This window comes from Heptranchias perlo, chromosome 10, assembly GCF_035084215.1.
Source record: "Heptranchias perlo isolate sHepPer1 chromosome 10, sHepPer1.hap1, whole genome shotgun sequence".
Lineage (NCBI taxonomy): Eukaryota > Metazoa > Chordata > Chondrichthyes > Hexanchiformes > Hexanchidae > Heptranchias > Heptranchias perlo.
The window spans coordinates 73496400-73513150 of record NC_090334.1 but is presented as its reverse complement, the minus strand read 5'-3'; the positions used below and the strand labels follow the sequence as shown (position 1 = coordinate 73513150).

The following is a 16751-nucleotide window of genomic DNA, read 5'->3' as shown; positions in this document are numbered from 1 at the left end:
GAAGACAGTAGATTTTGCAGGTATTTGCAGCATAGCAGTGACAACGAGTAAAATGTGACTGATATTATTGAGATAGTTTTAAAAATTGTAAATACGATGAAACATTACTAACCAGGAATAATTGTCTTGTCAAATCGTGGTAATTTGCTGATGCTACTTTCTTCTTCCTCATCCTCTTCAGCTGCAAGACAAAAATAAGAATGAATATAGACACTGATGAATACAGGTTCTAAAGAACACTGTCGTGTCTATGCTGCTGGGACGACTGAAACATGACGTGTGGAATGATCTGCTCAGGATTGAATTGTTAGACATATACCTGTGTTTTGCGAGTCAAGGAGACATTTCACATGGTCTTATTATTTTGGAAGTTTTGTGTGGCTGTTCACCTCTCTCAAGAGACTAAATATATTGGGCACAGCCCATGATATTCCAATTTCACCTGTTTTGTTGGAAGACATGTGTTCAAGGGGCTGAATGGCTTTTTTTATTCTATGCTCACAAATCGAAACCTATAAGTAACTCTCAAAGACCTTTATCCTAAAAATGTTTGAAGAATACAGTCAAAGGTTTTAAATCGGTAAACCCCAAATTTTCTTTGACTCCCCCCCTCTCCTCCGCTGATGTTTTTCTCCCCCTCTTTAGGTCTCTCCTTCCACCTCCATTTCCTGACAGGACATTTCTACTCAGGCCTCAGCCACTTTGGCTCTGTGGACAGCCACTGGGAGGCATGTGAGGGCACCATAGTTTGTGTCACCCTCTGGGTGATCGTCCCTCACTTATGCTGGTGGTGTACATTCCCTGTTTAGGCAACCCAGCTGAAGTCAGGATCTCAACGTACAGGAAACGGAACACCCAGTCGACATCCTATCACTCTATGGCACAGCATGTACAACGTACCAGTGGCCACCCGAATATTCACGGGGTTTTTGTCAAGGTCAAATTTTGATTTGTGGTCCAATATCTGTAATTTATTGCAAAAGTTTCCACTTATACTTTAATTTTCCTTGACTCTTCTGTTACTCATTTGCTTTGCTATTCATAAACACAGTCTTATCATAGAACAACTTACATTTATATAGTGCCTTTCACATAACACAATATCCTAAGGCGCTTTACAGGGGCAGCAGTGGGCAACAAACAGTGGGAAAGACATTAAGGAGGTGACTGACGGCACGATTCAATTTTAAGGAAACAATTAGGGATCATTTTATGGCTCCCTGCCAGAAGCACAAAATCAGAAAAACTACCCTTATTATACTCTAAATTTCCAAAGAATAGCTATTAAAAAATAGAATTAGCTGATTTTCTGTGGTGTTGCTCACAATCAAATTAAACGTTTTGTCTCTCTTCCTGTACTGTTTCTCAGCTTCTCTCCCACTCCCTAACTCTCTAATTCTTTCCATTTGTCTTTTGTTTTCTAGTTATTTCAGTTTGTTTCTTACTCATTCTCTCACTCTTCCTGTTATGTTACCAAGAACAGTAGTAAGCCTGAGGATTGGGAGAGTTTTAGAAACCAGCAAAGGATGACCAAAAAATTGATAGAGGGAGAAAACAGAATATGAGAGTAAACTAGCAAGAAATATAAAAAGATTATAAGAGCTTCTACAAGTATGTAAAAAGGAAGAGAGTAGCGAAAATAAATGTGGGTCTCTTAGAGGCTGAGATCGGAGAAATTATAATGGAGAATAAGGAAATGACAGAGATGTTAAACAAATATTTTGTATCTGTCTTCACAGTAGAGGACACAAAAAACATACCAGAAATATTGGGGCACCAAGAGTCCAATGAGAGTGAGTAACTTAAAGTAGCTAATATTAGTAAAGAAAAAGTACTGGAGAAATTAATGGGACTAAAAGCCGACAAATCCCCTGGACCAGATGGCCTATATCCTAGGGTTCTAAAAGAGGAGTCGGCTGAGATAGTGGATGCATTGGTTGTGATCGTCCAAAATTCCCTAGATTCTACAACGATCCCAGTGGTTTGGAAGGTAGCAAATGTAACCAAGAAATGTAATCAAGAAAGGAGGAAGAGAGAAAACAGGGAACAATAGGTCAGTTAGCCTGACATCAGGACAAAGCAGCCCGCTTGATTGGCACCCCATCCACCATCCTAAACATTCACTCCCTTCACCACCGGCGCACTGTGGCTGCAGTGTGTACCATCCACAGGAGGCACTGCAGCAACTCGTCAAGACTTCTTCGACAGCACCTCCCAAACCCACGACCTCTACCACCTAGAAGGACAAGGGCAGCAGGCACATGGGAACAACACCACCTGCACGTTCCCCTCCAAGTCACACACCATCCCAACTTGGAACTATATCGTCATTCCTTCATGGTCGCTGGGTCAAATTCCTGGAACTCCCTACCTAACAGCACTGTGGGAGAGCCTTCACCACACGGACTGCAGTGGTTCAAGAAGGTGGCTCACCACCACCTTCTCAAGGGCAATTAGAGATGGGCAATAAATGCTGGCCTTGCCAGTGACGCCCACATCCCATGAACGAATAAAAAAAAGTTGGGAAAATGTTGGAATCTATTATTAAGGATGTGGTAATGGGGCACTTAGGAAATCATAATATGATTAGGCAGAGTCAACATGGTTTCATGAAAGGGAAATTGTGTTTGATAAATCTACTGGAGTTTTTTGAGGATGTAACTAACAAGGTAGATAAAGGGGAACCAGTAGATGTAGTATATTTGGATTTTCAAAAGGCATTCGATAAGGTGCCACACGATAGGTTGTTACACAAGGGCTCATGGGTTTGGGAATAATATATTAACATGGATAGAGGATTGGTTAACAGACAGAAAACAGAGAGTAGGAATAAACAGGTCATTCTCAGGTTGGCAGGCTGTAACTGGTGGGGTGCCACAAGGATCAGTGCTTGGGCCTCAGCTATTTACAATCTATATTAATGACTTAGATGAAGGGATTGAGTGTAATGTACCCAAGTTTGCTGACCATACAAAGCTTGGTGGGAAAGTAAGCTGTGAGGAGGACACAAAGAGTCTGTAAAGGGATATAGACAGGGCAAGTGAGTGAGAAATGTGAGGTTATTCACTTTGGAAGGAAGAATAGAAAAACAGAATATTTTTTAAATGGTGAGAAACTGTTAAATGTTTGTGTTCAGAGGGATTTGGATGTCCTTGCACACGAAACACAGGAAGTTAACATGCAGGTATAGCAAGCAATTAGGAAGGCAAATGATATGTTGGCCTTTATTGCAAGGGGGTTGGAGTACAAGAGTAAGGAGTCTTGCTGCAATTGTACAAGGCTTTGGGTGAGACCACACCTGGAGTATTGTGTACAGTTTTAGTCTCCTCACCTTGTAGAGACCAGGTTTCTCTAGTCTCTTTTCATAACTGAGACCTCTAAGACTGGGTATCAGCCTCACTGTTCTCCTCTACACTGCCTCCAGTACTTGAGCATCTCCTTTGTGCCCCAGTGACCAGAACCAGACATGCTACTCAAGCTGCGGTCTGACCAGAGCACTGTATTGTCTGATCATGATGTCCTCTGACTCTACTGTTGTGACTATGTAGTTCAACTTTCTACTGGCTTTAATGATTGCTGTTCTGCATTGGTTGGACATTTAGAGCAGTGATATCTATTGAATAAGACCCACAAATCTTAATTTAATCCTTAGCAGCTTCAATGCCATTCATGAATTATGCTTGTTTCCCATTTTTCTGTCCAATGTGTTGTACTTTACGTTTGTCTGTATTAAACTTCATCTGCCGTTATTTTGCCCACTTACATATTTTGTCCAGCTCATTCTGTAGTTTCTAATCTGTCTCCTCTAATTCCACTGACCCTCCTAGTTTGGTATCACCTGCAAAATTTGATCCATTCAGTCCTTTACTTATAACTAAACCCACAGCCCATTCCGAGTCCCATCCACCAGCCTCAGTTCTGTACTTATTTTCTCAGGAGCAGCAGCTAGGAGAGCTGGAGATTTGTCTGCCAACTCCCGTGAGCCAGCGCATAGTGGCTCAGCGACACTACTTAATTTTACTTTTTTTTTCTTCATGTCATTTCTTACACTGAGTGTAAGAGGATAAATGGACTTTCCTGAGAGAGAAAAAAAAGCAGATACTACATGTAAGCTTTTAGTAATAAAAACAGAAAATGCTGGAAACACTCAGCAGGTCAGGCAGCATCCGTGGAACGAGAAACAGAGTTAACGTTTCATCAGAACTGGAAGAAGTTAGAGATTTAACAGTTTAGAAGCAAGTACAGAGCCTACAAACTGTTAAATTTCTCATTTCTTTCGGCTTTGCCTAGAAATGTGAGGTTATTCACTTTGATAGGAAGAATAGAAAAACAGAATATTTTTTAAATGGTGAGAAACTATTAAATGTTGGTGTTCAGAGAGACTTGGGTGTCTTCGTACAAGAAACACAAAAAGTTAGTATGCAGATACAACAAGCAATTAGGAAGGCAAATGGCATGTTGGCCTTTATTGCAAGGGGGTTGGTTGTCAAATCATACTACAATTGTACAAGGCATTGTTGAGACCCCACCTGGAGTACTGCGTACAGTTTTGGACTCCTTATCTAAGGAAGGAAATACTTGCCTTCGAGGCGGTGCAACGAAGGTTCGCTAGATTAATTCCTGGGATGAGAGGGTTGTCCTATGAAGAGAGGTTGAGGAGAATGGGTCTATACTCTCTGGAGTTTAGAAGAATGAGAGGTGATCTCATTGAAATATATAAGATTACGAGGGAGCTTGACAGGGTAGATGCTGAGAAATTGTTTCCCTTGGCTAGAGCGTCTAGAACTAGGGGGCATAATCGCAGGACATGGGGTCGACCATTCAAGACCGAGATGAGGAGGAATTTCTTCACACAGAGGGTTGTGAATCTTTGGAATTCTCTACCCCAAAGGGCTGCGGATGCTGAGTCATTGAATATATTCAAGGCTGAGATGGATAGATTTTTGGACTCTCGGGGATTCAAGGGATATGGGGATCGGCAGGAAAGTGGAGTTGAGGTCGAAGATCAGCCATGATCTGATTGAATGGTGGAGTAGGCTCAAGGGACCATATGGCCTACTTCTGCTCCTATTTCTTCTGTTCTTAAATGGCTACACCTATAATTAGCTTCACCCGTATTCTTTTCTTGTAGCATTGGTTTGCCTAATGTTGGTTTCACCCAGCTTGGGCTTCGTCTAACATTGACATAAACTTGCACCATTAGTTTCATCTAGAATTGACTTCACCCGGCATTGGACTCACTTTGTAATTTTTCTGCGATCCGTTTGCCCTTCTGCCGTTTTCTGCAACCTGTGACAGACTGATCAATCAAATGACAGAAAAATGGCAATGAAGGGCACATGATTTTTTTTAAAACAGATTTGAAAAAATATACGTTATCGTAGGATGTGCCTTTATTTGCAGTACAAAAGCAATGTCCTGATCTTCATTCTAATCAGCACTAATGTGTGCCTTTGAGCTGGAATGTTAGGCTGCACTGGGGCTAACTGCAATTCAAGATGACAACTTTGAAACTATAAGAGCAAAATGTACATAGCTTACCGGTGAAGAGGTCCTTGGTTTGTGAATAGGTCTTAGGAAAGCCATCAAGAACAAAACCCTGGTTCTGGCAAGGCATAGATGACAGCTTCTCCTTCATAAACCTGACGACGTAGGAGTCATCCAGACGACCCACTAAATTAATAGCCGAAGAGTCACATCAGTTAGAATGCAGGAGGAAGTTTTTTTCCCAAACAAGCACATTTAAGATCAATAGGTTTCTGTAAGATGAGGGACAGTAGTTGTAAAGAATGCAGCATTTTTCCCAGCTATGTAAATTAACTGTAAATCATTATGAATCCCATGTATACCAAGGGAGCGATAACATTTTGGAATTGTCATATAGGGGTTGATTTTAACTCGGGGTGCATTCAGGGCGGGGGGGGTTGGGCGGGAGGGAAACCCCCGTTTTGTACTGCAGCAACTTGTACTGCCCGAAACCAGCGGCAGCAATGTCAGGGCTGGCAGGCAGGAGCATAAATCGGGAGGGGAGCCTGAGGACACTGGGGACCCAAGGTAACGGTCCCCAGCATGAAGTTAGTGTTGTGGAGAGGGGTTCTGACTGAAGATGCCAGTGCTCGGAGAGAGAGGCAATACTAAGGCTGAGCTGGCTCAACGACATCTTGCAGGGCCTGGGGAAGCACTCCTGCTCCTACTGGCCAAATGAAGACTCCTCCGCAAAGTTAAATTTATATACATACGTACCCTGACCTCTTCTGGCCACTCTGCTGACTCCCTCCAGGTCCTGCTAGCGGGTTTGGCCCTGTGTGGGCCTCCTGAATTTTTTTTAGTTAAAATAGCGTCCACCATTTACTTTTCAGTGTAAAATAGGCCCTCGTCTACCTGAAGCGGGTGGCCCACCCATGCCTGTTTTGAGGTGAGTTAAGATGGCGGGAGATGGGAACGCAGGGCGGGGGATTAAAATCGACCCCAAAGAATCGCATTTTTTTCTCAAATACTTCCAGATCTTACAATAATTTCTGACGGATCTCATAGGCAGAATTGCAAGTGTAGGATTTGAAAATATTACAATATCTCTCTTAACATATTCTTATCAAATTCCTCTCTGCGCTATTTTAACAGTGATGCTATTCTATTTAAAATAAATAGGTTAACACCTCCACTAAATATCAAAGGTTCAAATTTGATATGAACACATTGTGTTCTTATGATAACACAATAATTTCTAGGTTTATATTCCATGAAGATGTTTTGGTGGTAGATCAAAGTATATTAACTTTGAGCCTCTTGAATATTGTCTGTGTTTTACTCAGATTCAAATTACAGACTATAAACATGTTGCAATTTGAAATGGCATATAAAGTATTAATTGCATAACTAGTAACAGTTCTTGCACGTGCTATGGAGGATGACTTGTAACTTTATATACACTTCACACCAATTCATTTATGAGCCACTTATACTACACTTCAGCTCTGCATCTTAACAAAACGTGGTGCATGACTCGATACAGAAGTCAGAAGTACAGGTGTGAGCCCACCTGTCTCGCATTACTTCAGCTTTGTACCGCTTGCGGTATAACTGCATCTTATATGCTAGACGGAGCTCTCATGATGTTGTGTAGAAAAGGATTAACCCACACACTGCCAACCATGTAACAGAACTCAGGGCAGTCGTCAATCAGTTCAGTGCAGTAAGATTACGAGTTGTAAGGGAAATTAATTTTGACTAAAGTTAATCAAGTTCCTAATGGGCAGCAGGTCTCAATGCAAACCTGTCCTGACATTAGATATTAATCAGCGTTACTGAGACAGACTATGGGAAAAGAATCAAAAATAGGACCTCTTGCTTTGGTGTAGTGAAAGGGAGCTATGCATTGCATCTACTTGGTCATATATGGCCTTGGAGCTTGGTGCAACATTTAAAAGGTGTTGCAACTCTTATCGTGATTATTACATTTATTCACAAATAAAAATAATTGCAAAAAAAAATCTAACAACACTCATTACCATTTGATTGGTCCATATTTTCTCTGACATGGTCTAAGAGTTCCTGGGCATCTCTAGTTCCCACTTCATCACCTTCATCTTCTTCACTTTCCTCAACATCAGCCTGCATAGTCTTTAGTTCCTAAAATGACAAACGTTCAGTTTGAAACAAAGGAGGCATCAGCTTGCCCCAATGGCTCAGTTGGCAAAGGCAATGTGAACCTCAGCCATCGCGTCTGTGCTGAGTTACATATCTCAGCCAGGGTGGAACAATTGGCTTCAATGGCTCTGGGCTAAGGAGAAGATGATCAACCAAGGGCTTGCAGTTCCGATTGCTATCCAGTAACCCCTGCTGGAAAGAGTGTGATATATGTGGACATCAGCATACAACAGGTCGGGACTTGGCTGTGATCCTCCCATGGTTAAATATCCTGCTGGCAATTGTTAGCTAGGCCTATACATGAAGAATAATCACTTTGATGAGGTGCCAGAGGGCAGCTGGCACTTGTGGAACCATACACTAGCAGAAGTCAGCATATCCAGGAGAGAAACTAGCAAAAAAAAACACATGCAAAATAACTGCATGTTCGTAACATTGCAATATTTCTGGAGAAGCAAATCAATGAAGTCTGCACAGAGATAAGTGACCACAGAAATATAACAGTGATCCCACGTGTAAAGGGAATGAGCTACTAGGAAAGATTAGCGAAGCTTAAGCTTTACACTTGAAAAAGTAGGCAATTAAGGTGAATCTCATGGAAACATATAAAATATTAAATAGTATAGATTATTACTTCAAAGTAAGCCAGGAAAATAGGAGCAGAGGACACAAATAGAAACTTGAACCATATGTCAGGAGCAACTTGTTTATTCAAAGAGTGACACATGTTTGGAACAATCTACCAGGCAGGGTAGAAGAAGCAAGAACGTTGGGATTGTTTAACATACAATCGGATGGTCCGATCAGAGAGTTAGGGTACTGGAGGGATGAGCTCTGGTGGGTCAAGTGGCTTTTTCTCATTCCTGACTTTAATAATGTCCATTTAGAGTAAACGTACCAGATTTGCTATAGCCTCTGCAATGACATCTTTTATTTTGATATGGTGCAGCTTGTAGTGCTTGGCCAGCTTTTCCGCCACCGAGCTTTTCCCCACTGCAGGTGGTCCCAGAATAGCGAGTTTTAGTGGCTGTGAAAAACAAAATAGTTCATTACCAAAACCTGTTGGCTGCATTTGTTTGAATATCGAAACATCCTACAAGACTTTCATGAAAATAACAAAAGTCTTTCGGTGAGAAGGCAGAAAATAAACACAGACATAGCAGGGCTGAAATACCTTATTTGCTAATTTGGCAAACAGACAGGCCCTGATTTTAACTCCAGGCTTTTGGGCGGGTGGGTGGCCGGACGACTATTTTAACTCCCGGACCTCATTAACATGCTGCCGGTGCACTTCCCACCCGATAAAGGTGGGAAGTGGCTACTGGTCTTTGGCATGGTAGGTGTGAGGAAGAGGAGTTCCAGGAGGGTCTCCTGGGAGAGAAAGTGGGGAGTCTGAAGGCAGGGAAGGCCTTGTCTTTCCTTGTGGAGCCTAGAGGAGCACTCATGCTAGGTATTCTGATTTGGGATTTATCCACCAATGAAGCAGAGGTGCTAAAATAGCCCTTTCCAAACCTTCAGGCCGACAAAATTCAGGCAGGGTAAAGCAGAAATATAAAAATAAATATGGACTGAGTAACTTTGAGGGCCATATTGCTGGGACTTGCCACATGCAGGTCCCAGTGCTTGGGACCTGCATGTGGCACTGGCTGCAGGTTTGAACACCCCTAGTCTTGGCTCACTTATGAAGAATGGTCACTTAGGTGAGGGAAGCCAACTGTACCCTAGCATGAATCAAGGTCTTCAGGACAGGGCGGGAGAAAATTGGAGGGAGAGGGGCAACAATAGAAATAAACACAGCACTCTTTCAACTTTCATTAAGTATTCAGTGCAAAAATAACAGTAGGATTGCTCACTTTCAACTACTGGGGGGCGGGGGGGAATGAATGGTACAAAGCAGGCATAGGAGGGAGAGAGGGAGGGGGAGGGGGGAGTGTGGGTGGCATCAAAATATCTTCAAAGAGTGCCATTGCTTGTGCTTTCCTCTTGGTGCATTTTTTCTATATGTGAAGGAATTGAGTATGAAGAGGAATACAAAATACCAGATATTTATATATCCAAGTGAAATAGAGTATAAAACGATTTCAACCTTCAGAAATGATCAATCATCGAGATAACGAACAGCTTTACCAGAAGTCCCCGAGATTGCTTGTATTCTTTGATGAGATTCTGAATGTTCTCCACTATACCGGATTCAGCCACCCAGCGGATGTTGAAGTTTTCCTTGACGTAGAAAGCCTCCAATATCAGGTTCACGAGCAAGTGATCAAGGTCTGATTGCTGTTGGAACAGAAAGTGAATTGAAACCTGGAAACCTCAAGTTTTGAAAAGTGAAATTTAATAAATTAAATGGGTCATGGAAGGTTTGGCTTGTAGGTGAAGCTTATATCACACTTGCGGTGCAGCGTGAAAGGTTCTGATGAAACAAGTCCACTCAAAACTTTAACCAGCCTTTTCTCTTTCAGATGCTGAAGGAGCTCCTGTATACTTCAAGTATTTTTTTTTAATTTTGTGGATTATATTCCATAATTTATAATACTCATTACTTGGAATGACTTTAGAAAATATGCCGGTGCTGACTGCTCCCTTTCCCCCTTAGTCATCAGCGCCCTTAGCATGTTTAGCACCTGCTCCTGCCTCATGCCTTCTCCGTGAATCTGTCCAATTCCACTCTGGCCCCTCTCTTAGTCTGCCTGCCAACTTTGTCATTGATTGTAATTTCTCTCCTACTTTTCCTTCCCACTTTCTCCAGCCTCATGTCTTCCTTTCAATCTACTTAGCTTACTTCTCTTTCTCTTTATCACTCTTCTCATTCTCTCGCTGCTTATTACCCTGTCCTTTCCCAACAGTTTCTGACAAGTTAAGTGTGGCATGCGTCTAAAGTTCAAGAAAGCCATCCCATCTTTATGAAAAAAACAAAGGCTGCACGAATACAACTTTCAAATGTGAAAGCTAGAAGAATGTATATGCAGCAGCAACAATGTTTTTGAAATAAACAACTTGCTTTTTTTTGTTCTCAGGATGGGGGCAACACTGGCAATACTGCAGTGGCCATATAAAGCCACTTAGCTGTTACATTGCCGAATAAAGTGGAAAACCAAAACAGTTAGCATAAGCACAGGTTAAAACGAGAAATAAATGGCGTACTAACTGTCAACTCAGTGTTGAGCAGGGCATCTCCTTGTGGAATATGCTGGATCTTGGCAGGTCCAAGACTGCTGATCGCCTGTAAAGATAATTACTAGATTTACTGGTTCTCTCAAAATAATAGTGCTGGATTCTAGATTAAACTCTTCTTTTGGGATCTCCCAATTGCCGAGCGATTGAAAGAACTGAGCAATACAGACCAGAAGATCAATGGTTGAATTTCCTATGCTGATGTAGTTGATCTTATAACAAGAGGGAACATCTAAATAGCGACTTATCATGTCTAAATGTCTCAAAGTATTTCACTCAATTAATCAAGTTTGAAGTCCATTGACTGTTATATAGCAAACAAGGTATACATACTGCACTAATAACATCCCACAAACAGAAATGAGGTAAATGACCAGCTAATCTTTGGCATTGTTTGAGGGAGCAATGTTAACCAGCACACTATGAGAACTCTCTGTTTATCTTTGAAAATTGCCATAGCATCTTTAAAATCTGCCTGAACCACCGGAACAGAATGGTGCCCAATGTGTCAGCTGAAGGACGAGATGCCCAACAGTGCAACACCACCTCAGTTTGTCAGTGGAGTATCACCCCTACAACCTCTGACCTAGAGGTGAGAGTGCTAACTAAAACAAGCTAACATAATCGCATATGCCAGCAGCAGTTCGGGCTGTGCAACTATCTTCAGTGCCTTGTGTTACAAATTTCAGGTCTGCACTAGGTATCCTCCTGTAAGTGGATCCTGCACCTCCTATGATCAGGAGCTTACCTTTCCTGCCCAATATCTAGTCATATGAAAGCGAGACCCAAAGTTTGTAGCAATAAGACCCCTTGTTGTGTATACTGGACACTGTGAACTCACATTTGCCTAATGTGCTTTTCTCCTAGCTTCTGGAAGGCAGATCAATGAGCATTTTATTGGAATATGGCCAATTGTAAAACAAGAAACTGATTTATCATACTCAAAATACATGACTGAACAGAATGGAGTTTTCAGTGAAATTGAATTTAATGCCAAAAGCTACTCTTAATATCAAAGATTATTAATGATGTAAATTTAGCCCTCAATATAGGCCTATCTTCAGTTTACAAGTCAGTATGTACTGAGCAAACTGGCTTTAACATTAGGAAGAGAGTTCTCCGCATTTTGGACTGTTTCAAATTCAAACTTGAGCAGACTGCCTTCTTTTCCAGCCAGAGAGAAAGCCAAAAACTTGACCTCTGAATCCTCTCTCACCTGTCTGCGTCGAGGATTGACTCATTGCGCTATAAAACAAAATTGCCATTACCCCCCAGATTGATGTGGGGGTCATGGCAACACATTGTCTGACCAGCAAGGACTCCTGCGGTGCTCAATAAAAGGAAACCGTTCTAACATTATATATGCAAATGTCTCTAAAACATACTAATGAACCCAAATATCTCAAACTGATATAGTAACCAAGAAGCACAATTCTGTTAGCCACTTCACCTGGTCCCAGCTACTTGATCTAATCCGCATTCCCAGGTAGCTGGTGTTTTTATAAAAATTCATTCTCGGGCTGTGGGCATCACTGGCAAGGCCAGAATTTATTGCTTATCCATAGCGGCCCTGAGAAGCCTTCTTCTTGACTTGCTTTTCTTTGAAGCAGTTTGATGGAACTGAATGGCTTGCTAGGCCACGTTAAAGGGCAGTTAAGAAATAACCATGTTGGTGTGGGACTGGAGTCACAAATAGGCAGGACCGGGTAAAGATGTCAGGTTTCTTTCCCTAGAGGACATTAGTGAACCAGTTGGGCTTTAACGACAATCCGACAGATTCATGGTCATTTTTAACTGATATCGGCTTGCTCTTTTTTTATTTTGAAATTTTTGTTAACACCTTGTAACTTAAAAGCAGCATCTTAATATAAATTAACCCAAGATCCTTCCTAAGGCAAATAGGCAAAAATCTCAAAATGTGACCTGTACTGGAGCGGGCAGGCGGTGGTGGGGGAGAAATCAGCCAGGATTGCAGTCCCACCCCAAACAACACCTCAGCAAATCCTTTTTGCTGGAAGTACAGGCTGTCATGAAAGTGAAGTTTAATGGATTCTTTTAGGAGGAAAGTGAATGGGTTCAAGGCAGTTTTATTGCAAACATCATCTCATTTTGTACTGGCAGAATTGGGTAGAGATGGAGGCGTAAGGGTTGCTCACACACTTCTCACGGGTCAAAATTAAGTTAACGCATGCAAATGATCTGTCATTGAAAGCATTCATATACTATATTATGATACCTGTACTACTTCACAAGATTACATGGCACCATCAAAAAAAGACTGATATTTCTCTTTAGGAAGGAACTTTAAATGTTTACCTTGACTATCTCTTGCAGCATGTACTTTGAGTCATCCACTGCAAGAATGTAGTAAGTTTTTGGTTTATGTTCCACTACATTTTGCAACACTCTGCAAGATAAGGCCAAAAAAAAGTAATTCCTTTTAAACAACACAAACCCCTAAATTCACTGGTCCACATATTCACTGGTGCTACACGCTGTCCTTCATTTCCATCCTGCCTGCAAAGTTTGACACAATTTTTTTAAAAATAATCAATTCAAATGAATGTAATGTTTCAGCAAGTTTAAACTAAGATGATTCTCTGATCCCAGGAGGAGACAGACCTGAAGGGACTGCAAGATGGAGATACTGTACAGCTACAGCACTGTATCCCTATTCTCTGACCTGCATTTCCGATTGAGCACAGCTGCCCAACGGGGAGTGAGGAATCATCCCTCGCAACATTTACATTTGTTTTAAAACTGTTATTTCTTCCCACCTCTCCTGTTGCTAGTAAAATCAATGGGGTTCCGCCTCAGACCAACAAGTAAGTACCAGATTTCAGTTGTTTCTGTGACTTTGGTGTCTGGGTCTCTATCCAGGTATGAACAGTTATTTTTGGAACTAAAAAAAGTGTAAAGAAAATAAAAAGAAGAAATTTACTTTTTGAATTGTCAGCTTTACACATTACTTGACCACAACTCAATGCCATAATAAGAATTTTTAGTAAATACAATGAACCAATACATTGATTAACTAATCGCTGTAAAAGATAAGTTATCTCATTTTTGCCAAATCTGAATAAGAGTGTCCCAGAGCAGCTCCACTGATAGCAATGGGAGCTATGATTTCAGACCAGGTTGGGATTCAATTTGACAAAACACCCTATCGGCTTGGTATTGCAATCAACAGAACTGCTCTGAAACATAAAGGGGGTCCTCCATGTTAATGTTATTACTATGGCATTGAGTTGTGGTAAAGTTACGTTTAAAGCTGATGATATTTTCTTTTAACTTCCTGTATACTTTTTTCTTTAGTTCTAAAAACAACTGTTCATGCCTCAATAGAGACCCAAACACTCGACTCACTGAAACAATGGAAGACAAGGAGAACCAACATGATGGGACTTTGCTTGGAGACCCAACGTGATGGGACTTTGCTTGGAGACCCAACGTGATGGGACTTTGCTTGGAGACCCAACGTGATGGGACTTTGCTTGGAGACCCAACGTGATGGGACTTTGCCTGGAGACCCAACGTGATGGGACTTTGCCTGGAGACCCAACGTGATGGGACTTTGCCTGGAGACCCAACGTGATGGGACTTTGCTTGGAGACCCAACGTGATGGGACTTTGCTTGGAGACCCAACGTGATGGGACTTTGCTTGGGTAAGATATTTGAAGTTATTTTTAAAAATGTTAATTGATATTTTTACAACTATATTTTTGTTCGAAGACGATGAAGTTTTGAACAAAAGGTATTTTCACAGCTCCCCTGCATACTGAATAACAGCACTTGGACAAAACACAAGAGGCCATCCATTCCTCATGGAACTGTGGCCTAGCAAGAAAATTACAACTTTGAAGAAATTGGCCAGTAGAAATAGGGGTTTTCATTAAATGATCTCTACATGATCACTTTGCAAAGATCCATTTCTTCACTTGATGTTCTTACTGGCTACATTAAACGTGTAGGAACAGGTATAGCTTTCACCTCAGGTTGAAGACAGCAAGTTTCGGCCAGTTCCATAGAGATCCAATGAGCCTAAAAGACTGGTCAAGAGCCACTGGAATACAAGACTGTCCATAATTATGATGGAGGTTAAATTAATACTGTGTGGTTTGGTAACTACAGAATTACATTGCTGAACTGAACAAAATTTTGTACTTGGGATAGTTCACCAAACTGTGCATCCTGAGCAAAGTGGGCTGACCGCTGATATCCTTGGCTTGATAGTTAAGGTCTCCTGTTTTCTCTTGTTCTATACTTACGCAGTTAAGTCATTGACATGAATGGTTGGAACAACATTTTTTCCATCTCCAAAGCATGGTATTACTGGATTCAGCCCAAGCCAGGCCTCCTAAACACACAAAGAAACAATCACATGAGGTTAGAATTGCATATACTGTGATACTGTATAAAGTACATGAACCCCATAAGAATCATACCACTGCATTGAACACAACAATCACACATAAAATCATCAGTACTAGCAGACCAAGACAATGTCCATTTTTGACACACCTAGTGTATCAGAGATGTGGAACTACATAGTCATCCTGGCATAACATCAGATAATGCAGTCCTGGTCACAGCAAATAAGGTCGAGTTTCAATATGGCTGCTGAGCAGGAAGGATCAAATAAAAGCAGTAATTAAGGGAAGCTGGAATGAATAAAGGAGACTAGGATGAAGGGACTCAAAAGGGATGAAAGGAATTAGATTGAGATCTCTGGTGGTGTACATGCCCATTTCCAAATTAACACAGGTGCAGTAATCCTGTGTTTTTCTAAAATTGAGAAGCCGGAGTGAAGGGCTTAGGCCCATTACAAGGTTCACCACCAACGCGGAAAAGAGTAAAAGAGACGAACCAGGAAACCCCTATTTCTACCGGTCTTGCGCCAAAGTTACAGCAGCCGATTGGGAAAACCCCTGAGAATATTCCCAGTGATGAGGTCAATCAGGACAACAAACGTGAGCAACTGCAACATCAGAAAGGACTGGTAGAAAGGAGGATTCACGGAAGTTACAAAACATCTTTGACAAGGCATCAGAAGGAACAACTAACAAAGACAGCAGTTAGAATCATAGAATCTTACAGCACAGAAGGAGGCCATTTAGCCCATCATACTTGTGTTGGCTCTTTGAAAGAGCTATCCAATTAGTCCCACCCTCTTGCTCTTTCCCCGTAGCCCTGCAAATTTGATGCTTCTTTTCAATAAGATACCTCAAGTAAAACAACAAACTCCTGGTGATAACATTCGGAATATATTACAGTGCATAAAAGAACTGATGCTGTGGATCGAGTTATGGATTGTGTATACTCAAGACTGTCACAGTGAAAAACATCACCTTCCCATATTCCTTACCTTGAAAAAGTAGTGAAATATACCTTCATCCATTCCATAAACAAGCCCAGAAGCAATAACGTACGTAGTAAACTTGCGCTTCTTCTAAAATAAAACAAAGGTGCAAAACATTTTCTTCACAAATAAAATGATTCAGAATAAAACTAAATCATACAACATGTTACAAAATTTTAATATGAAATAGACCATTCCAATCATGACCATTTAACTTTACACATTTCTCTAAGCTGAAAAAAAACGAAGTAGCAATAAATAGTAAACAGACTTTAAAATTGTTATAGTCCGTATTAAGCTCTACTTAAAATGTAGTGTAAGCAATGAGACATTCTGAGCATTATTTGATAGTACTCACACTGCTGCAGACACTCAAGCTCTGTCCTCACACAGTAGCCAAGGTTCTGCCCTCACACTCCTGTCAACATGTATTTTTCCATTCTTATCCATCTGCCATCCCCACACTGTCATCAACACTCATGTACTCTCCCTCTGATTTCTCTCTCCTACAGGGAAGTGCCTGATCTTCGCTTGGCACATCACTAGGATTGCTGAGTTCAGTAATTAATC

General features: G+C 41.3%; 1 protein-coding gene across 1 annotated transcript in view; it reads right to left on the bottom strand.

Moving 5' to 3' along the window:
* Positions 1-16751, bottom strand: part of ak7b (adenylate kinase 7b) — a 36427-nt gene that overhangs the window by 9571 nt on the left and 10105 nt on the right. Inside the window, exons 6-14 of the mRNA XM_067991063.1 lie at positions 16188-16271; positions 15091-15179; positions 13138-13228; positions 10796-10870; positions 9775-9924; positions 8546-8674; positions 7509-7629; positions 5542-5673; positions 113-181 (exon numbers count right to left, since the gene is read on the bottom strand). Of these exons, the coding sequence (XP_067847164.1) occupies positions 113-181; positions 5542-5673; positions 7509-7629; positions 8546-8674; positions 9775-9924; positions 10796-10870; positions 13138-13228; positions 15091-15179; positions 16188-16271 (940 nt within the window). The remainder of the gene's footprint in view (positions 1-112; positions 182-5541; positions 5674-7508; positions 7630-8545; positions 8675-9774; positions 9925-10795; positions 10871-13137; positions 13229-15090; positions 15180-16187; positions 16272-16751) is intronic.